Source organism: Lampris incognitus, chromosome 7, assembly GCF_029633865.1.
Source record: "Lampris incognitus isolate fLamInc1 chromosome 7, fLamInc1.hap2, whole genome shotgun sequence".
Taxonomy (NCBI): Eukaryota; Metazoa; Chordata; class Actinopteri; order Lampriformes; family Lampridae; genus Lampris; species Lampris incognitus.
Window position 1 is genome coordinate 62,127,186 of NC_079217.1, and position 22,293 is coordinate 62,149,478.

Sequence of the window (22,293 nt, forward strand, 5' to 3'; positions counted from 1 at the left end):
TCTTCCAAGTTGTCCTGGTCGCTGCTCCGCCCCCTCTGTCGATCCGGGGAGGGCTGCCGACTACCACGTCTGCTCCGATACCTGTGGGATACCAGGGGGATGTAGGGGGTGGGAGGATCACGCTATTCCTCCCAGTTCCCCCTCCCCCCTGAACAGGCGCCCCAACCGACCAGAAGAGGCGCTAGTGCAGCGACCAGGACACATAACCACATCCGGCTTCCCACCCGCAGACACGGCCAATTGTGTCTGTAGGGACGCCTGACCAAGCCGGGAGGTAACACGGGGATTCGAACCGTCAATCCCCATGTTGGTAGGCAACGGAATCGACCGCTACTCTACCCGGACGCACCTGTGATCGCCAACTTAACAGACATTTTACCCCCCACCCTGCCAGCAAAACCCAAATGTTTTTGAAAGTCCGAGCGAGGCAAAAGTGGCAAAAAATGATTTGTGGACAGTGTTTGACCCAGGTCTGGTTTGTATGTTGAGTGTGTATCGCAGTGTTGGTTTAGACTTGCCTCATGTCATGGTCTGCACTCACTCTGGCTGCGTTTGTGTGTACTCCTGGGTTTTTTTTCTTTTCCCCCACAGACATTAATTTTTGGATTTACTGAGTGACCTTCTTCACAGCTGGAATCCCTTTATCTCCATCCTCCTCTTCATTCTACTCCTCTTTCTCTCGCCCTCGTTTTCTTTTCTTATTCCTGCCGTCCTGTCCTTACTTTGCCGCTCTTCTTTCTCTCCCTGCCTCCCTTCCAGTATCCCTTTCTCGCCTCCTCTGTTCCCCGGCTGTCCCTTTCTTTTTCCTAGCTTTACTCCTCTCATTTCATATCGTCCTCCCTCTTTTATTAAATCCTCACATGTATACCCTCACCCGCTTTTCTCTTCTTATCTTCACTACCAGTAAAATTTAAGCAGTCATCCATGTGTAGCGTCCTTATCTCAGACTAGTTATGTCTGACTAAGCAATGGGTTAAACACCATTTTAAAAGATGACTAAGATTTAATTAGATAACCTTTAATTAGATTTGTTCTCTCTCTGTCTCTCTCGATGTAAGAGTGTACTCACACCAGGCACGGTTGCCTTGTACCGCTCTCGCATGGCACAGTGGAGTTAATGATTTTATTTACCTTGTGGCTTATCTGGAGTCGTTTTGGGTGCAGTGATACACGAACCTCTCACATGTATAGATTTATCAATTCTGCAATCAGCCGTTTCCATCACTTCCTGTCCTCTGCATCTTCCTCTGTCACACAAGCCACCCGCATGTCCTCTCTCACCACATCCATAAACCTCCTCTTTGGCCTTCCTCTTCTCCTCTTCCCTGGCAACTCCATATTCAGCATCCTTCCCCCAATATACCCAGCATCTCTCCTCCACACATGTCCAAGCAGACTCAATCTTGCCTCTCTTGCTTTGTCTCCAAGCCGACCAACCTGAGCTGTCCCTCTAATATACTCGTTCCTAATCCTGTCCTTCATCACTCACAATGAAAATCTTATCATCTTCAGCTCTGTCACCTCCAGCTCCGCCTCCTGTCTTTTCATCAGTGCCACGGTCTCCAAACCATATAACATAGCTGGTCTCACAACCACCTTGTAAACCTTCCCTTTAACTCTTGCTGGTACCCTTCTGTCACAAATCACTCCTGATACTCTTCTGCACCCACTCCACCCTGCCTGTACTCTCTTCTTCACCTCTCTTCTGCACTCCCTGTTACTTTGGACAGCTGACCCCAAGTATTTAAATTCGTACGCCTTCGTCACCTCTACGTCTCTGGAGTATGTTCACACTAACAATGGATAAATTCAAAAACTCATCTGTTTCTCCACATTTTGGCCTTCCATCCATACTGAACCAGCGTTTTCAACCACTGGAAAATTGTGCATTTCCAAAATGCTCTCCAAAGTCAGTCAACCTGAAAAGGCCAGTCATGGTACTGAATTTGCACAGGGAAAATTAAACTTTTAAAAAAGCTGACGGCTCAAGTTGCATGCTTATGCCCCAAAGGAGAGGCTTTTGCTCTGGTGTTTCAGTGTGGGTGGCAAAGACTTCGAAAACTATTGGAAAACATGAGTGTGGACTGAAAACTTCCCAGTTGTTCTGAAATGTATGTGTTTGTGTGGATGAGGCTGCTTCTAAAGATTGCGTTCATATTAAAGTGGAAGAGTGCACTCAGTAGAGTGCAGATCTCCGCCAGGCATATATCCCCGTCTCTGGTGTTCAGACTTGGTGACAAACCGCCCCTTTTTTTCGCCTACCAGGAGGAGGCAAAATACAGAAGCACTGCCTGCATATCATCCCTTCTTCCATACTCAGACTTAGGTGAAAGACCAGCTGAGGAGTTAGCACCCAGTTAAGGTATAAAACAGGTATATTTGCAGTATCAAATGGGAAATATGGGAAAAAAAGTTCTTAATATGCAGCGCTCATACTTAAAAATTCTAGCTAATAAAAAGGTTTTGCCTGTCAGTCTGTGGATATGCAGCCGCCTAGGTGGACCCTCGTACGAACGCGACAAAGTCTAATAATAACTTGCACTTTCCAAAAAGAAAAGGTTTTCTATGCGACCATTTTGGTCGCAGTCTAGTAGCTCTGCCTTTGCTAATGTTCCGGAAAGCACAGTCAGGTCCGCTCTGGCTTCAAACAAGAGAGAGAGCGCAGCAGTGGTTGAGCGAGCTAGAGCTTGAATGAAGAAAGGAGCGAGCAGTAGCGAGAACAAACGTTTTTCAAAGGCTACCACCTGGTGGGGATAATTAATCTGCCGATTTTTACCCCCGAATAATCAATTAATCAATTAGTCTGTTAAAAGTAAAAAATTCTGATTAGTGCTTATCTTAAGTTCCCAGAGTCCAAAGTGTCTTAAAACTGTTCAATATGATATAAATCAGAGGGCGGCACGCAAATCTTAGCATTTCTGAAACCTCAACCAACAAATGTTTAATGTTTTTACTTGATGAATGATTCACAATCATCTTCCAAAATTGCAATTGATTAATATTCTGTTGATCGATTAATCAACTAATTGTTTCAGCCCTATGGTGGATGTACTCTAATTATCCTATCTACCACAGTGAAAAATACTTAAAACTTTCAGAGTAAAACTAGGAGAGTCCTCAGTAGACAGGAGGGCTAATGGCGCAAACTGAAAACTAGGCAGCTGTTATAAAAGTTTGTCTCTCTATCACTCTTTCTCTATCACAACAGGGGCCGCCTTGTTTGTTATGCATCACTGCTATGGACAGAAGCACCAATCCTGTATGGATCCCACATTTCCAAAACCAACCCCCCCCCACCCACTCTTTCTCTTCTCTCTATCTGTTCATTCCTCCTCTCTCTATCCCATATCTCCTCTTTCTCTCTACATTTTGTGGTTAATAAATCCTGTTTTTGTCAAGTTATTCATATGCCATCCCTCCCTCATTTTGTCCAGATGACAGTAAACGACCACCGAAGGCCCCGACATTTGGAGACTTCCTGTCCCAGGGCAGGAGCCAGGGAAGCCGAGGGGAATGGAGCCGAGGGAAGGGCCAGAGGCCGAGCTACAGGTCGGTTACACTTTGCACTTTGTTCTGGAAGGCTCTCAGTCTTTCCACACACTTTTTTTATATATCGTCACCTTCTTAAAATAATGGCCTAAGTCATATTTTCAAGTTTTTCAAAAAACAGAATAAACTGAAACAAATATAGAATATATGATATTTTTTAATCATTTCACACAAAAAGGTTATGACAATATATGACTATTGACATACAAATAATGCTGTCTGTCAATTAATAATTGACAGAAAGTGTTATTTGTATGTCAATAGTCATTTTTTTAAAAAACTTGAAAATATGACTTAGGCCATTATTTTAAGAATGTGACGATATATATATATATATATATAGCCCTTCTCCGTGGATTGTCACTTTGTCATGGTGGAGAAGCTTGCGTGGTCCTGAGAGCAATGCCGTCTGGAGCTATGCTCCTGGTAGGGTCACCCATGGTGGTAAGGTCAAGGGGGAGGTCCCTGACAAAGAGAAATCCAACCAAGACCTCAACGGTGGAACAGGCAGAAGATGATGGCTTACTTTAGGGAAGCATCACAATGGCTGAGAAGGCGGATGAAGGCTGCAGCAGAAATGGGCCCCCAGTCGTTTTGGACTCCATGCCACTGAATCCTGACCCAGGTCTGTCAAGGACTGTGTGGTGGCTGTCTGCGCACCAGTCTCCATACGTTAAAGTCACACACAGGCATCCTCCATAAAGGGAATCCACCCTAACATCCCGGATTAAGTACTATGTCGACGGACAAGTGGTGACGGGGGCAGGATTGTGAGATCTGGAAGCCCCTACTCATGAGCTGGCACATCAGGCAGTGGGTGCTACATTCAGTCGCTGGGCTCGTGGAATGAGATAGAAAGCCCTTTGGCAGCTGCACCCACGGCTGAGCAGCCCTCTTTAGGATCCACTCTGCTCACCGCACCTGGGGAAGGGGCTAGAAAAGGTGCCCTAAAATCAGGAATCAGGAACACTTTATGTATCACTTCCCCCTGCCCACAGCCGTGCAACATAACGACAAAAACACAAATCCAAACACTACAAGAACTTCAAGAACACACATACTAACACATATATCTAAACTAACATATATCTAGCCAAACTTTAAAAAAAAATCACTGTCCAAGGGAACGAACGCCAACCAGGATGACTGTCGGAACTGCCGGTCTGCATGGACTAGCAGTTAGCTTAGCCTGCCCTGCTTCTGCATCCTGTCAGACCGCCCTCGGTGTTTCCTCTTGGGTTGCAGCTCCAGGCAGGGGCTGTGGTCCTTAGGCCCACCAAATGCAGCAGACCAGGCTCCCCCAGCCGATCCAACACCAATTTCCCCAGCCAGACATCCCCAACACACCTCCCCGTATTCCACACGATGACACCAAAATCACCACAGTCAACGCCAGGCGAGGCTTTAAAGTGCTTCTTCTGACATTAAACCCTGAGTGGACTCACATTACATGTTATATTCCAGTACATGCCATTCACTCACAATATGCTGGCTTCTCATCGGTTCCTAGAGTATATAAAAAAATGAATTGGAAGTGGAGCGTTCCCCAGCCATGTTTCTTTCCTTGCAATGCACCTCAGAATGGGTAGACTCAGTAGACATTTTCAGATCACCTTTTTCACTTTCTCATGGCCTACTATGACTAAGCCCACATTAAAGACTAACTAGCCTTTAATTGCATCCTTTATTTAGTAGATGTGTCTCTTCTTTTTGCTGTAAACTGTGTTGAGATCTGGTGTGATAGTGAAACTTTAAATAGACTTGATCTGACATATGTTTAATGCCACCGACAGCATGCATGACAACCGCTGGGATGGAGAGAAAGATGATGAAGAGAAAGAGAAGGAGGACAAGATGAAGAAAGTAGAGAAGACAAAGAAGGAGGAGGAGGAGGAGAAGCAGCAGCCTAAGGCTTTGCTGCCACAGAAGGTATTCAGCCCTGGAGGCAGCCGTGTGTCCGTCCCAACGTACAGTCAGGTTTAAACAAACTTTAAATATTAAAAGTTAAATATTTTCATTTACCTCACTCTTTATCCTATATTCTCTTTATTGACAAGTCTGTTTCCTACCTCAAGTGAGCAGAACAAATATTTTGTCAGATTTAAGAATTCTTTTTATTTGGCAATTTCTATTCATTTATTTATTCACAACTTCAAAATTCATGTCAAATTAACTTGCTTGAAATGCAGCTAGAATTCGTGCCTTGCTCTCTCTCCTCTGAGCTGCATGGAAAATTAAACCTCTGACCCTGGCAGGAATTATGTAGTGTCATTGTCTTGCCGTTTCCTTGTTGTTGTACTTTTGTACATGTCTGTGTATGTTCTCATTCATCCAGGTCATGGTTATCCAAAGGAGTTGAATCAAGTGCAACTGGACTTGGTATATATCCGTGAAGACGTTTCGCCTCTCATCCAAGAGGCTTCCGCAGTTGGTGCCTTTCTGACTAGACGAAGCTAGTCTGACTGGCTGGTGATGAGACTCAGAATTTATCCTCTTGGAGAAAATTCTGAGTCTCATCACCAGCCAGTCAGACTAGCTTCATCTAGTCAGAAAGGCACGAACTGAGGAAGCCTCTTGGATGAGAGGCGAAACGTCTTCACGGGTATATACCAAGTCCAGTTGCACTTGATTCAACTCCTTTGGATACTTTTGTACAGCACAACTTTTTGGTTGGTATTTAACCGAAGAATTCTCTTAGATGTTTGTGGCATTCAAAGTGGATTGTGAATATCTTCATCAAATATTAGATTGCTTGAACAGTTCTCCATTTGAATCTTGATTTTTCTTGATTAGAAGACACGTGACACACGCAAAAGCCTGGTTCAGGTTTGACTTAGTGGTTATCTTGCTTAATCTTCATCAAAGATAAATACATACAGTACATCATACCATTGTCAACATCTCTCTTATACTGATTCTTGTATTACCTTCACTCTTTATGTAAAGGAACAATGCTGTCCAAAGATTTTACTTAAGCTTTTATAAAAATCTGATGCGACACACTCCTTCAGGTGCAGCAGAAGAACGAAGGAAGGGAGGAGGACGAGGATGAGTGGGAGGACGCCAGCGACGGAGACGATGTAGACTCGGACGGAGAGGTTGAGGAAGGGAGCGACGGCCCCGAGGAAGAACATAATTCCGTGGTTGATGAGAAGAAAGACCCGGAGAAAAGCAAGCCGGCCTCCCCCGCTTCCCCTGCTGCTCCTCGTGTCCCCGCCACATCCAGCCCATCAGCTGGGAGCCCCAAAGAGCGACGCACTCCCAGACCCAAAGTCCACATCCCCTCTCCTACAGCTGCCCAGGAGTCGCCGGAGAGAGCCAAGCCACTCAGCCCCTTCTCCCTGCTGGATGGCCACCAGCCAGTGTCGGACTGGGGCGAGGAGATGGAGATGCTGTCACCCAGAAGCAGCATGGGCGGGGAGAGCCCACAGAAACCCTCCAGCACCGAGGGCGGTACCCCAAATCAGGGCCAAGGAGAGAACCCGGCTCCCAGCCCCAGAGGACCTGACAGCCCTGATGCCAAGAAGGACACAGAGACAGGTAGTTTTGAAATGACTTGGGAACTCCCAATTTAATGACATCACCTTATCTGAACAGCAGAAAGTTGGAATAATATTCTATGATTCTTAACTGCAGCTATATGCCGCTATACATTACGATTTACCACTTTTTTCTTATTAAAAGAATGAAAGGATAATAACAGGGTTTTTTCGTTTGGTTTTTACAATCTGGGTCTTGTTGTCATCGTTTTTGTCATCGTGCATATTGGTTATGATGTCATTTTACTCACCAGCTTCATTTTGGAGATTTTGAATACGGGATCACTGCTGGGCTCACCTTTACAACGGTATCTTAGGGGGCTTCAACAAGTCCAATTTCACACAATTACCTAAGCCACCTGTTTGAAAGTGTAAATGAAAGTTAAACTTATTAGTAATTAGTAAAATTGTCAATAAAATGACATCATTACCTATATGCATGATGGCAAAAAATAAAAATACTTTTTTGTAAAAAACAAAACAGAATTATCCTTGAATGAATTTGACCGGAGGTGCTCCAATTATAGAGGCATCACATTAATCAGCCTCCCTGGGAAAGTGTACTCTAGGGTGCTGGAAAGGAGGCTCTGACCAATTGTTGAACCTCGGATCCAAGGGGAACAGTTGCGGATTCCGTCCTGGCCACGGAACAGCGGACCAACTCTTTACCCTCGCGAAAGGGCTGAGGGGGTGCATGGGAGTTTGACCAGCCAGTCTACATGTGTTTTGTGGACTTGGAGAAGGCTTGTGACCGTGAACCCTGGGGCACTCTGTGTTGTGTACTCGGGGAGTATGGGGTACCGGGGCAGTTGCTACAAGCCATCCGGTCCTTGTATAACCAAAGTGAGAGCTGTGTCCGCATTCTCGGCACAGAGTCAAACATGTTTTCGGTAGGTGTTGGACTCCGCTAAGGTCGTCCCTTGTCTCCGATTCTGTTTGTGATATTCATGGGCAGGATCTCAAGGCGCAGCCAAGGTGAGGAGTGTGTCCGTTTTGGAAACCTCAGATTTGCATCTCTGCTCTTCGCAGATGATGTGGTTTTGTTGGCTGCACCAGAACGTGACCTCCAGCACTCACTGGGCCAGTTTGCCGCTGAGTGTGAAATGGCTGGGATGAGTTCTGAGTAATTCTGAAGGAAGAGTATGTCAAGAGTGTGCTGGAGGTAAAGAGAGTGTCAGACACAGTGATGAGTATGAAGCTGGAAATCGAAGGTGTATTGATGAATGTAATCAGCACATATGCCCCGCAAGTTTGGGTGTGAGATGGAAGAGAAAAAAGAATTCTGGAGTGAGTTGGACGAAGTGGTGGAGAGTGTACCCAAGGTGGAGAGAGGGGTGATTGGAGCGGACTTCAGTGGGCATGTTGGTGAAGAGAACAGAGGTGATGAGGAGATGATGGGTAGGTATGGTGTCAAGGAGAGAAATGTGGAAGGACAGATGGTGGTGGATTTTGCAGAAAGGATGGAAATGGCTGTGGTGAATACATATTTCAAGAAGAGGGAGGAACACAGGGTGAAGTACAAGAGTGGAGGAAAATGCACACAGGTGGACTATATCTTAAGTAGGAGGCGTGATCCGAAAGGGATTAGAGACTGCAAGGTGGTGACGGGAGAATGTATCTAAGCAGCATCGGATGGTGGTCTGTAGGATGACTTTGGAGACCAAGAAGAGGAAGCGAGTGAAGGCAGAGCCAAAGATGAAATGGTGGAAGTTGAAGAAGGAAGACTGTTGTGTGGAGTTCAGGGAGGAGTTAAAGAGATACTTTCATGCTGTTTCTGAGAACATTTTTTTAACACGGGTGGTTTGAATTACAACCGAAAAGTAGGTGTGGTTTTATGATTTCATAGCTATTGGCTACTGAAATTCAGGGTGGGTGTGGCTGGGTGGGCTGAACACTGGGGCTAAACCACTTGCTGTAGAAAAACGAGAAATTCACTGGTGACAGCCCCCTTCGTGCTCTGTCATCACTTTACATTAAAAAAAAAAGAAAAGGCAAGCGACGAGACCACCGACAGCAGCTTTGAGGTTGAGGATGTGGAAGCGGAAGACGATTCCTCTTTCTCAGTGGAAGTTGACTACTCACCTCACGAATATGTTGCTCAGCCAATACAGCCGTATTCCTTCGAGCCAAAAGGGTGCGTCTCCGCTTTTATAGCGTCCCGCTACGGACACGCCCTCTCTCTATGCTAATGGTAATTAGTGGAGGAGTGATAATGGTATGGTGTTGTTTTTGAGGGGTTGGGCTAGGCTCCTTAGTGCCAGTGAAGGGAAATCTTAATGCTTCAGCATACCAAGACATATTGGAAAATTCTATGCTTCCAACTTTGTGGGAACAGTTTGGGGAGGGCCCTTTTCTGTTCCAGCATGACTGTGCCCCAGTGCACAAAGCAAGGTCCATTAAGACATGGTTGGGTGAGTTTGTTTGGTGTGGAAGAACTTGACTGGCCCGCACAGAGCCCTGACCTCAACCCCATTGAACACCTTTGGGATGAACTAGAATGGAGATTGTGAGCCAGGTCTTCTCGTCCAACATCAGTGCTTGACCTCGCAAATGCTCTTCTGGATGAATGGGCAAAAATTTCCACACTCCAAAATCTTGTGGAAAGCCTTCCGAGAACAGTGGAAGCGTCTATAGCTGCAAAGGGGGACCAACTCCATATTAATGCCTATGGATTTAGAATGGGATGTCATAAAAGCTCCTGTAGGTGTAATGGCCAGGTGTCCCAATACTTTTGTCCATATAGTGTATCTGGAGGCCTCCTCATTATCACTTTCAGAAGATCCCCTCAGCTGGTGGAGGTCCCACGCGACTGTCTTTCCCCTACTGGCCAAGTTGGCTAAACGCTATCTATGCATCCCTGGTACTAGCAGCAGAGAGGGTGTTCTCAACTGCTGGGGACGTAGTAACTGCACAGCGGAGCATGCTCACTCCAGAACGTGTAGACCAGGTTCTGTTTCTACAGAAGAACCTAGACATTCCAGGCAGGGGTGTACTTTACAAATAAATGTAACAGTTCTTGTTTGCACTTTGCAGCCAAATGTAGCAGGCAGCTATTGTTTGTTTGATTTTGTTATTTGAATATTGAAGTTGTTATTTGAAGGTTTGCACTTTGCAGTTTATCTTTGCAATCATTTTTATTTTTGTATTAAATATTCATTTTACCCTTTGTCTCAGGGCTGCCTTGGTTTCCTATTGACTGAGTGGACTAAAGGAAAATAAATCTTCTCACTGAGTAGCAAACGTTTACATTTGATTCAGTGTATTTTGTTTTAGACCTATAAAAGTGTCTACCGCAGTCGAATGGGAAAAGTAACCCAAAACAGCATTCTAAAATCAAATCTATGAATGTATTGAATTGACAACTGATTTTGAATCGCGAATTGAATTGATTTTGAATCGCAGATCGTTTTGAATCGCGAATCGATTTTGAATCGAATCATGACGCCAACAATCGCAATCGAATTAAATCGTGAGATTTTCTGAATCGTGCACCCCTAGTAGATATGCTCACTAAGCCAGGTCTCAGTGAGACAGGGTGGCAGATCTGGAAAAGTCCCAAGTTTTCTCCATTTATGAGTAAGAGTTCGTCCATCTTGTTGGCCAGAGAGCGGACATTCACCAGATAAATTGATGGGAGCGGGGTTCTAAATCCCTGCTGTCACAATTTAACGAGTGCTCTGGCTCACTTACCCCATCGGCGTCTTCTGCATAGTCTGCGCAGGGCTATACCAGCCAAAAACTTGGCAAGACTTTCCTTAAAACATTCAGATAAAATTGGTGAAGTCCGTTTAATTTATCCAGTGGACAGTTGGAGGCTTAAAAGTTCTTCCCATGTGATCAGTGAGTGGGCGCTGGAAACTAAACAAATAACCGAAAACAGAAAATACTAGAGAGCACAGAAACCGAGGCTACTGTCCGCGGCGCCATCTGCTTATGAAAAGGGGGGGTCAGAAGAGGGATATGCTATCTGAAATTTAGCTTCTTTCCTTTTCTCGTCTTTTTGCTTCTCTTCTCTCCTTGTCTCCTCTGCCTCTTCCATTCTCTCATTATCAATTCTGTTCTAACATTTTTGATCTGCTGGTCTCATCACTTACCGTCTTATTAAATTGTTTTCCTTCTTTCCCTTTTTTTCTTCCTTCTTCCTCACTCACTTACTCTTTCTTTTTCCTTCCCTACCTTGTCTACTCTTTCTTTCCCTTACCCTCTCTTTTTCTCACTCCTGCCTCTATCCCAATCGGTCCCTTCCTTCCCTCCTTCTCTCGTCCTCTTCTCTCCTCAGCAGCAGAGCCTCCCACTCCTTCACAGCAGACTGTCATAATATCAGAACCTGACATCGCCCCCACCGACTCCGCTGGAGCTCTGGCCTCAGACTCCGTAATCTCAGATCCCGCCCCCTCAGAGTTTTCAGACCCCACCCCCTCAGATTTCTCAGACCCTAATCCCTCAGCAGCCTCAGATCCTGACCCCTCAGCAGCCTCAGATCCCGCCCCCTCAGCAGCCTCAGATCCTGACCCCTCAGCAGCCTCAGATCCCGCCCCCTCCGCAGCCTCAGATCCCGCCCCCGCAGCAGCCTCAGATCCCGACCCCTCAGCGGCCTCAGATCCCGCCCCCGCAGCAGCCTCAGATCCCGCCCCCGCAGCAGCCTCAGATCCCACCCCCTCTGCAGCCTCAGATCCCGCCCCCGCAGCAGCCTCAGATCCCGCCCCCGCAGCAGCCTCAGATCCCGCCCCCGCAGCAGCCTCAGATCCCACCCCCTCTGCAGCCTCAGATCCCGCCCCCGCAGCAGCCTCAGATCCCGCCCCCGCAGCAGCCTCAGACCCTGACCCCTCAGAGTTTTCAGACCCCGCCTTCTCAGCAGCCTCAGATCCCGCCCCCGCAGCAGCCTCAGATCCCACCCCCTCTGCAGCCTCAGATCCCGCCCCCGCAGCAGCCTCAGATCCCGCCCCCGCAGCAGCCTCAGATCCCGCCCCCTCAGCAGCCTCAGATCCCGCCCTCTCAGCAGCCTCAGATCCCGCCCCCGCAGCAGCCTCAGATCCCACCCCCGCAGCAGCCTCAGATCCCACCCCCGCAGCAGCCTCAGACCCTGACCCCTCAGAGTTTTCAGACCCCGCCTTCTCAGCAGCCTCAGATCCCACCCTCGCAGATTTCCCAGACCCTGCCCCTGTAGTGGTGTCCATTCCCGTTCCCTCCAATATTTCAAGCCCAGCCTCCGAGATCCTTGGGCCCACTCCCTCTGACATCACTGAGAAAGAGACTACAACATTGGACCAGGAGGCAACCGCTACTGCACCCCAAGGTAAAGAACACAGTGTAGAATTACAAGGACCATGGTGCTTTGCTTTTGCTGTTATTTAAAAAAAAATACATGACTGCATTTTAATGTTGTTCTTACATCCAACAAGCAGTGGAAGGCTGTCACAGCAAGAATGTTTCAGTAAGAAATGGAAAAAAGAAGTTGATGACATTTTACATTGATTTTCCCTCAAAACATGAATATTTAGCTGATATTTAGGTTTTGTCTTGCTGAAATGTTAAAGGCATAATAAGGCAAATCGATGACAGTTTTCATGTTGCGTAATTGATCTTAAAGAGGCCATATCATGGTCATACCAGCTCTATATTACCCCCCCTTTTTTTTTCTCTCCCTAATTGTGTCTGTCCAATTACCCCCACTCTTCCGAGCCGTCCTGGTCGCTGCTCCACCCACGCTGCCGATCCGGGGAGGGCTGCAGACTACCACATGCCTCCTCCAGTACATGTGGAGTCGCCAGCCGCTTCCTTTCACCTGACAGTGAGGCGTTTCGCCAGGGGGACATAGCACATGGGAGGATCATGCTATTCCCCCCAGTTCCCCCGAGCAGGCGCCCCGGCCGACCAGAGGAGGCGCTAGTGCAGCGACCGGGACACACCCACATCCGGCTTCCCACCCGCAGACACGCCCAATTGTGTCTGTAGGGACGCCCGACCAAGCCGGAGGTAACACGGGGATTCGAACCGTCAATCCCCGTGTTGGTATGCAACGGAATAGACCACTGCGCTACCTGGACGCCCTACCAGCTCTATATTTTTATTCTGGGGCTCCACTAGAGTAGCTTTGCATGAGTCGCAGTTCAAAAAAATCCTTATTTATCTTGTACTGGCCCTTTATGCAGCCCCTCAGTTCATCCTCGGTCTGAAACAAGCCATTTTAGCTTGTTTTAGCTGTCTCTTTAAGGCCCCACTCCCAAAAAGCCCACTGCTTTCTTCTGATTGGCCAACTTCTGGAAGCCTGCTGAGGGGTAGCACTCAGTCCATGGAAGCGCCGCCTCATCCGCTTGCTGGCGTTGAGGGCGGTCCAAACTAGCTGCTTGGCAGGGATTATGAAAATGTGTTACATAGTGACGTAGATAAGTAACAGAAGAACACACTGGACTACAAACGAGGCGTTTCAGGCAGTATTTCCTGTCTGAGAGAAAAACTCCCTTTGGCATGGACTTTGGGCTTTGCGAATCTGCTGATGTTTTACATGCACGTTCCAGCTATATAACACACTAAAGGAAAGGGGAAAACCGAAAAATCATGATATGGTGCATATTTAAAACTTGGATGAAAGCTTAAAACGGACTTAAAACCAAAAATTTCCTGACCTGAGACTTCTCCTTGAGCACTTGAGGAGAAACGTCACTCTCACTGTGAGGGCAGGGCTAGTAGAGCCACAACTTGACTGAATTCCATTAAATGTCATTTTAAAGATGTTATCAGTAAAACTTGGACTTACGCAGCCAGAAATGACCATCGTGTCCCCGGGGATTGGAAAGGGTTGTCGGTCTGTACCAAATGAAAAATGAGAGCTTTGCCAGGTGATAAGATTTCTGGCTTTCAAGACCTGCATTTCTTATTTTGGTAAACAAACCAGTAGAAGGCTCACCCCATTAGGTAGAGATCCCATTGCCTTCCACGAACTTACGAGTCCTCACACGTTCATCTCATTGTGCTTTTTCCAATATGAAGGATTCAGCGTTGCAACACAGCTTGAAAGGATCCAAAACCCTTGTCACCTACAGGAAATACCATGACAAATGGCGCGCCAAAAGTATAATTATTACTTTTGATGTGCCGAAACTTTGCAACTACAAAGACACAAAAGCTGGTGCCGAGCTGGCCGTGCTACAGTTGGAAGTGTGATAAGCTCTAAATATTGTAGTGTTTTGTGACATGGTTACTCTTCACTTTTCATTTGTGATGGGTAGCTTGTTAAACTGTGGACGATGAATGGACTGCATTTTTATAGCACTTTATTCCAAAGCGCTTTACAGTTAACGCCCAGGCACACACACGCTGATACCCCGATGGCGGTGTCAGCCATGCAAGATAACAGCCAGCTCATTGAGAGCAGTAAAGAATTAGTTAACTTGCTCAGCGACGCCTCGACACTTTTGCCAGGAGGAGCCGAGGATCGAACCACAACCCTCCAATTAGCGGACAACCTGCTGTACTTGCCGAGCCACTGCCGCCCCATTATTATCAGCATTAGTCTTGTCAGTTGGTGGGGTATCATCACCAAGTGACCGCCACCGAAATTCCTGTTGGTTGCTAATGGTGGTCACTTGAGAAACACATTTGAAACACATTTTTGTCATTTTTTCTTTCTTTTGAACATGATTGAGAAGCATGCGATTGACCGTGGCAACCGAATTAGCTACGCAACACAATTTTTATTTTTATTTACCCCTGCCTCTCTCTCTCACCCCAGACCAACCAGTAGCCTCTCCCTCCCCCTCTGTCCTGGAGGTTGACAACACCTCCTCTGAGCCGACTGCTCCCTGCGCTGACCCGACGGTGAACCCAGCAGAGCCAACAGATGAGCTGTCCTCAGGTGCGGTCCACATCAGTGACTTTGAGACGGTGGTTTACCGTAAGAAGTCCCTGACACTTGCCCCCCATTTTGATAACTGACTTCTCACCCCATTCATGCTCCCATTCATCCTTTTTTCAGCTGGCGTTTTGGGCCTTTTTGTGTTGATTGTCCTTGCTGTGGTTCGTTGGCTCGCTTGCTCACTCACCCGCTCACTCAGCTTCATTCGTGTATTCGTTTCATATCTACATAAATACTTCTATTTTTGATTTTTGTCTTATGGCCTGCATGACAAACGGAAACACAAGCATGCACACACATGCGTACACATATTAACACACTAGCAACACTTGCCCCCTTGTTTCGGGATCGAAGAAGAGTCTATCAGAGCCTCGCTGCACTCTCTGGACCAATAGGAACGGTACCTCCTGTATAAACCCCTCCTCTAATGGACCGAACGCACTAACTCCGCCTCCTGCAGTGGCCCCCTGTTGTGTCTGCACACTGTTGTAAGCCCCATTTCCCCACCCTCCTCTTCCTCCAGAACTCTTCCTCCGCCGTCCTCACCATGTTGAACTCATCTGTTGTTGTTTTTTTGTTTACTTTGGGTGTGATGGATGAGCTTGTGTAAGCGCATGGCATGCTGCCCTCTGTGAACAACTGAAGCCACACCCTCTTGAATTTATTAGTTTTTATTGTCTTGATTTCTGGGATGAAACCTTGAATCAGGAATTTCTCCACTCTTGTTCAGATACAGTGGCCTGCAAGATGATTTATTATAGGAAAGTGTCATCTCATCGCTGGACATGTCTAAAAATTGGAAAACCATAACGTGTCAGTAAAGTGTCCAAATCCCCTATAGTTGGAAATGTGATTTTGATAAGATTTAACTTTTCACATTTCATAGACAAAATGGGAATTGCTGGATTAGAGTCTTGCATTTTTGATATAATGGATGTGTACTTAGCTTGCCTCCGCGACCCAACCCCGGAGAAGTGGCGGATGATGAGATGAGATGAGATGATATAATGTCTAAAAGGAGTTTTGTTTTGAATCTAACCTTGCTGCTTACTATATCTGGCTGTTTTGGGAAAAGTTTGATTTAACAGGTCTTCATTTGCCTCAACACAATCAAAACTAGAAAACCAACTCTTCCTACTGTTTGTGTACTGCCCTCTTCCTCTCTTTCTCTCCTGTATTATTATTTTAATCTTACTGTGTGATAATGATGGAGATATTATGAAGAGAGAGAGAGAAAATGTAACCTTTTCTGTAAGTGTTAGAGCTGGGCAATATATTGATAAAATACCAATGTTGATACGGCCCTGTGATGGACTGGCAGCCTGTCCAGGGTGTCTCCCCGCCTGCTGCCCAATGACTGCTGGGATAGGCTCCAGCATCCCCGCGACCCTAAGCAGGATAAGCGGTTCGGATAATGGATGGATGGATATGAGACTAGTTATCATTTGGCTGCTTAAAGTGATGCAACTTTCTGAACTCTTCCGGAGGTGGGAGTTGAAGACCTCACGGACAGGGGCCTCTGCCAGACGTTCCCAGTTCACCTTCACTACACGTTTGTGTTTGCCAGGTCTGTCCGGCAGCCTTCCCCGCCATCTTAGCCAACTCGCCACCAGGTGGTGATGAGTTGACAGCTCTGCTCCTCTCTTCACCTGAGTGTGAGGAGGGAGCTGAGCCAGAAGGCAAAGCTCTCAATTCACCAGTCAGTCTTCGTCCAACCCTCACCTATGGTCATGAGCTTTGGGTAGTGACCGAAAGGGTGAGAACATGGATACAAGCGGCTGAAATGAGTTTCCTCTGTAGGGTGTCTGGGCTCAGCCTTAGAGATAGGGTGAGGAGCTCAGACATCCGGGGGGAGCTCAGAGTAGAGCCGCCTCTCCTTCGCGTCGAAAGGAGCCGGTTGAGGTGGTCCGGGCATCTGATCAGGATGCCTCCTTTGGAGGCTTACCAGGCACGGCCAACTGGGAGGAAACCCCAGGGTAGACCCAGAACTCGCTGGAGGGGACTACATGTCCAATCTGGCCTGGGAACGCCTTGGGATCCCCCAGGAGGAGCTGGAGGGCGTTGCTGGGGAGAGGGACGTCTGGAGTGCCCTACTTAGATAGCTGCCACCGCGACCCGACCCCAGAGAAGCAGCTGAAGATAAATGAATGAATGAATGAATGAACTCATTCGACTGTTTCATCTGATTGAAATGGACAATGAATGTGTCCACCTGCTTGGTCATCATACATCTACTTTACTAATAATAATTTCTCAACATCTTCTGGTGTGTAAATATCTCACGAAAGCACCGATAGTCATCCCCAAAATGTCATCGCATTACGGGAATCGAGGTGCTCAGTCAAAATATTGCGATGTTTGATTTTGTCAATATCGCCCAGCTCTGGTTACTCTCTCCTCTCTCCTCTTGCTTTCATGGCACGTTGGTACTGAACAGAAATTCCTTTTTTAAGTCGTTTCGCACGGCGAAACTCTGTTAGAGCACCAATCGACAAAAGCTGTAACCATGATGATGTCATGCTTCTAGTTCCACCTGGGGTACGGTATAGGGTGTCATCGTACTATAGCTAGTCCTAGCTGCCCATAGTGGCTGCTACACTAGCTGGGTAACTTGACAAGGTTTTTTTTAAACCCCCCCTCCCCCACAATTGTATCCGGCCAAGTACCCCACTCTTCCGAGCTATCCCAGTCGCTGCTCCACCCCCTCTGCCCATCCGGGGAGGGCTGCAGACTACCACGTGCCTCCTCCGGTACATATGGAGTCACTAGCCGCTGCTTTTCACCTGGCAGTGAGGGGTTTCACCAGAGGGACGTAGCGCATGGAAGGATCGCGCTATTCCCCCCCAGTTCCCCCTCCCGCCTGAACAGGCGACCAGAGGAGGCGCTAGTGCAGCGACCAGGACACATACCCACATCTGGCTTCCCACCCGCAGACACGGCCAATTGTGTCTGTAGGGACGCCCGACCAAGCCAGAGGAAACACGGGGATTCAAACCGGTGATCCCTGTGTTTGTAGGCAACGGAATAGACCGCTGCACTACCCGGACGCCCCACTTGACAACGTTTTAGATGACGTCCGGTTACCGTCTGCTCGATAATTTTGTGCCGCACGTTTATCCCGTTTGCCTTTCTTTTGAAACATAGTCTGAACGGTCAACAGGATGTCGTGCATCATTTTGAGATTCAAGCTTTAAATGCCACCACGTTTATTCTGTCTTGTAAGTAAGCATGTGAGATATGCATTGTGATTTTAAAAATATTCTTATTAACCCCTTAGAGGTCAGAGTTCCTGGTTCTGGGCGTCCGGGTAGTGTAGCGGTCGAGTCTGTTGCCAACACGGGGATCACAGTTCGAATCCCTACGTTGCCTCCGGCTTAGTCGGGCGTCCCTACAGATACAGTTGGCCGTGTCTGCAGGTGGGGAGCAGGCTGTGGGTGTGTGTCCTGGTCGCGCCTCCTCCGGTCAGTTGGGGCGCCTGTTCAGCGGGAGCTGGGGGGAATAGCGTGATCCTCCCACACGCTACATCCCCCTGGCGAAACTCTTCACTGTCAGGTGAAAAGAAACAGCTGGCGACTCCACATGTATGGGAGGAGGCATGTGGTAGTCTGCAGCCCTCCGGATCGGCAGAGGAGGTGGAGCAGAGACCGGGGCGGCTCGGAAGAGTGGGGTAGCTGGCTGGATACAACTGGGGAGAAAAAGGGGGGGGGGTCCAAAAAAACAAAAAATAGTTCCTGATTCCAGTTTGCCATGAAAGAGGTTGTTTTTTTTTAAAAAATCTGCTTCCTTGCTCAATGTCTGATTGGCTGGTTATTAACCCTCCCATGATGCCTCTCACCTAAACTGGCTGTTGTGAACTGCCTAACTTTGTTTGCGTTGCTTTCACCTTTGTATTTGGTTTCACCGAATCCCATTTTAAACCAGTCATTGTTTTCTTCCCCCTGATGGAAAACCTGTGAAGAAGAAAAAAAATGGCTTCCTGTTGGTTTATTGAAGCTGATAGTCTGTCAGCCATTTCCGTAAAAGCTTTCATTACTGTTGCGGTTACTGTAGCAAGCACATCCCTCCCAACGACCTCCTTAACGAGGACATAAAGCATGCTGTTTTGAAAGGGTGAGCTGGTCAGAAGACACACCGACACATCCCCCCTTCACAGAGCACATTACAGAAGCCTGAGGTTGTACATTTGCAGCACGGGTGGCCCCGGGAGGAAGTAACCTGGCCCCGGGAGGAAGTAACCTAACCTCCGGTCCCTTGCAGTGTTGGCGACCCATTTTACCCAGAACCGCCAGCACGGTGTTTTGCCGCCTCCTTCCGGCACAGGGCTCGAGGAGCGCAACGAAGTGCACATGCTAGGAGGAACCCACACTTCACCCTCCCTCCAAACACCCATTTTGTATTCTGTTGGGGGGGGGGGCAGGAAACGGGATGAATTGGAGACGATATGAAGTTCTTTGAAAGGCTTTTCGGAGGAAATTAGCCGCAGCCGCTGTACAGATGATAGGACCGATAGAGCAGAGACCGCTTGAAGTGCCGAAGCCTGATTGGATTAAACCCTCCCGGGCTCTGCTCCAGAGTATCCGACCGCCGAAAGGAGAGAGGGTAACATGAATCATGCCATTATCGGCGAAATGCCCACTCCTTAACCGCGTTAATGGCTCTTTCACTCGGCCATTAGAGAGATCGTTGGCCATTTGAAGTGCGTTTCCAAAGCGTTGCAAACCTCTTTTTTTGGGGGGGGGGGCGGAGAAAATTCATGACCAGAACATCCATGAACATCTGGTGCCTCTGAAACACAGGATTTGTTCTGTGAAGGTCTTGGGACTTTGATCCTGAACACTGTCCAGATCAGATTCTTCTTGATGACATCATAGAGAGCACACTGGCTGTTGGGGACATCATAGTTCTGTTTCTGTAGGTGACTGCGGCAAGTCTGTTGCCACGAGGACGGGTTTGTGGTGGGGGACGGACACAGGTGTACCCGAACACAGGGTTTTATTTACAGAACTATTTACTCCTTCAGTGTCTCTGGCCAGCACCAACGTGTGGACCGGTACTCAGCCGTACTGGAGTCTCTCGGGCCCGACCGACTAGAGGGGGCGCTAGTGCAGACACCAGGACACGTACCCACATCCGGCTTGCCACCTGCAGACACATTATAGGAGGTGTCTTGATTCAATTGATGACATCATGGGGGTGTCTCGATTCGGTTGATGACATCATAGCGGTGTCTTGTTTCAGTTGATGGCATCATAGGGAGTGTCTTGATTCGGTTGGTGACATCATAGGGGGGGTTGTCTTGATTTGGTTGGTGACATCATAGGGGGTTGTCTCGATTCGGTTAATGACATCATAGGGCGTGTCTTGGTTTGGTTGATGACATCATAGGGGGTGTTTCAGTTTAGTTCTGTTGCAGCCACACTGGGAAACATGGTCATTATTTGGGAGAAACCGAGCCAGAGCCGTCGCTGATTCCCCAAAAAACACGGGAGTCTGTGAGATGGACATTAACATACGTCTGATAAATAAGCTGTCATTTAGCAACATAGTATATATCTATTACTACTTATAGTATATATCTACTGCTACTTATAGTATATATCTACTGCTACTTATAGTATATATCTACTGCTACTTATAGTATATATCTACTGCTACTTATAGTATGTATCTACTACTACTTATAGTATATATCTACTGCCACTTATAGTATATATCTACTGCTACTTATAGTATATATCTACTGCTACTTATAGTATATATCTACTGCTACTTATAGTATATATCTACTGCTACTTATAGTATATATCGACTGCTACTTATAGTATATATCTACTGCTACTTATAGTATATATCTACTGCCACTTATAGTATATATCTACTGCCACTTATAGTATATATCTACTGCTACTTATAGTATATATCTACTGCTACTTATAGTATATATCTACTGCTACTTATAGTATATATCTACTACTACTTATAGTATATATCTACTGCCACTTATAGTATATATCTACTGATACTTATAGTATATATCTACTGATACTTATAGTATATATCTACTACTACTTATAGTATATATCTACTGCTACATATAGTATATATCTACTACTACTTATAGTATATATCTACTACTACTTATAGTATATATCTACTGCTACTTATAGTATATATCTACTGATACTTATAGTATATATCTACTGCTACTTATAGTATATATCTACTGCTACTTATAGTATATATCTACTGGTACTTATAGTATATATCTACTACTACTGATAGTATATATCTACTGCTACTTATAGTCAGTCAAATCCGTACGGTGCTGCAGTGTTGTGCCAAGTTGTAGCAGCTGAGCTACACACACACACATGCACGCACACACACACACAGACACACACACAGCATTACACTGGCAAGATTTCCCCAGGGGCCAACCATGCTAAAATTGTTCACACTGAGGGTATCAGGGTGCTGTAATGTGCTTTAGATAAAAGCGTAATGACACATTGTCTCTCTTGCATACACACATGCACAGACACACACACACACACACACACGCACACATACACACACACAACACACACTCGCTGTGTTTTTATCGCCAGGCTGAAGACCGCTGAGAGCACAAAGCCATCCTCTTGTGTGTTGATAGATGTTGGAGAGCAGCAGGGATCAATGGAGGGGTGAGAGGAGGAGAAAAGAGGACGAGGAAGATGAAGATGAAGGAACCACCACGCCAACCAGCGCCTGAGGGAGCGTCGCCCATTTAAACAAAGCAACACAAAAAGAAATAAAAAAGCCGAGTGAACGTGTGAAAGAGTCGCAGCAGGAGACGCTGACCTCTGTCTGTCTGCCTGTCTGCCTGTCTGCCTGTCTGCCTGTCTGTCTGTCTGCCTGTCTGTCTGCTTCTCTTCTGTTCTCTGGGTTCTGAGCCTCTGGAGAGCTGGCTTGCTGTGCCTCACCCAGTCTGGTGCCGCTTATGAAAACCAAACATGCATCCATCTTAACCACATCAGTTATGTTTTGCATTTATCCACAAACAAGAGTAATGATGATTATTATTATCATTATTATTATTATTATAAGCTAGGGAAACAAGGTGAAGGACTGGCTGGAGAAACAGAAATGAGAACCTTTCCAAGATGGACGGTGTGTGTGTGTGTGTGTGTGTGTGTGTGTGTGTGTGTGTGTGTGTGTGTGTGTGTGTGTGTGTGTGTGTGTGTGCGCTCTGAAATGAAACTTTCAATTGTGTACCTCGGCAGGTCAAAGGCTTTAGGGTTTTATTTTGTCATTATTGTTTCTTTTGTTCCTCTTTGTGTGAATTCTGCTTTGCAGTCGGTGCCGGTG

The 22,293-nt window shown here is 46.8% G+C and overlaps 1 protein-coding gene across 2 annotated transcripts in view; it reads left to right on the plus strand.

The window, feature by feature from the left end:
- Window positions 1-22,074, plus strand: part of ccdc9 (coiled-coil domain containing 9) — a 47,254-nt gene extending 25,180 nt beyond the window's left edge. The window contains exons 10-14 of one of the 2 annotated variants that reach the window (XM_056283560.1): window positions 3,435-3,549; window positions 5,343-5,478; window positions 6,561-7,089; window positions 14,821-14,943; window positions 21,599-22,074. In XM_056283560.1, the coding sequence (XP_056139535.1) occupies window positions 3,435-3,549; window positions 5,343-5,478; window positions 6,561-7,089; window positions 14,821-14,943; window positions 21,599-21,633 (938 nt within the window). In that variant the 3' untranslated portion in view covers window positions 21,634-22,074. Of the gene's footprint in view, window positions 1-3,434; window positions 3,550-5,342; window positions 5,479-6,560; window positions 7,090-10,262; window positions 10,332-14,820; window positions 14,944-21,598 lie in introns of those variants that run through there. The other variant, XM_056283561.1, reaches the window with a different exon arrangement.
- The last annotated feature ends 219 nt before the right edge of the window (window positions 22,075-22,293 follow it).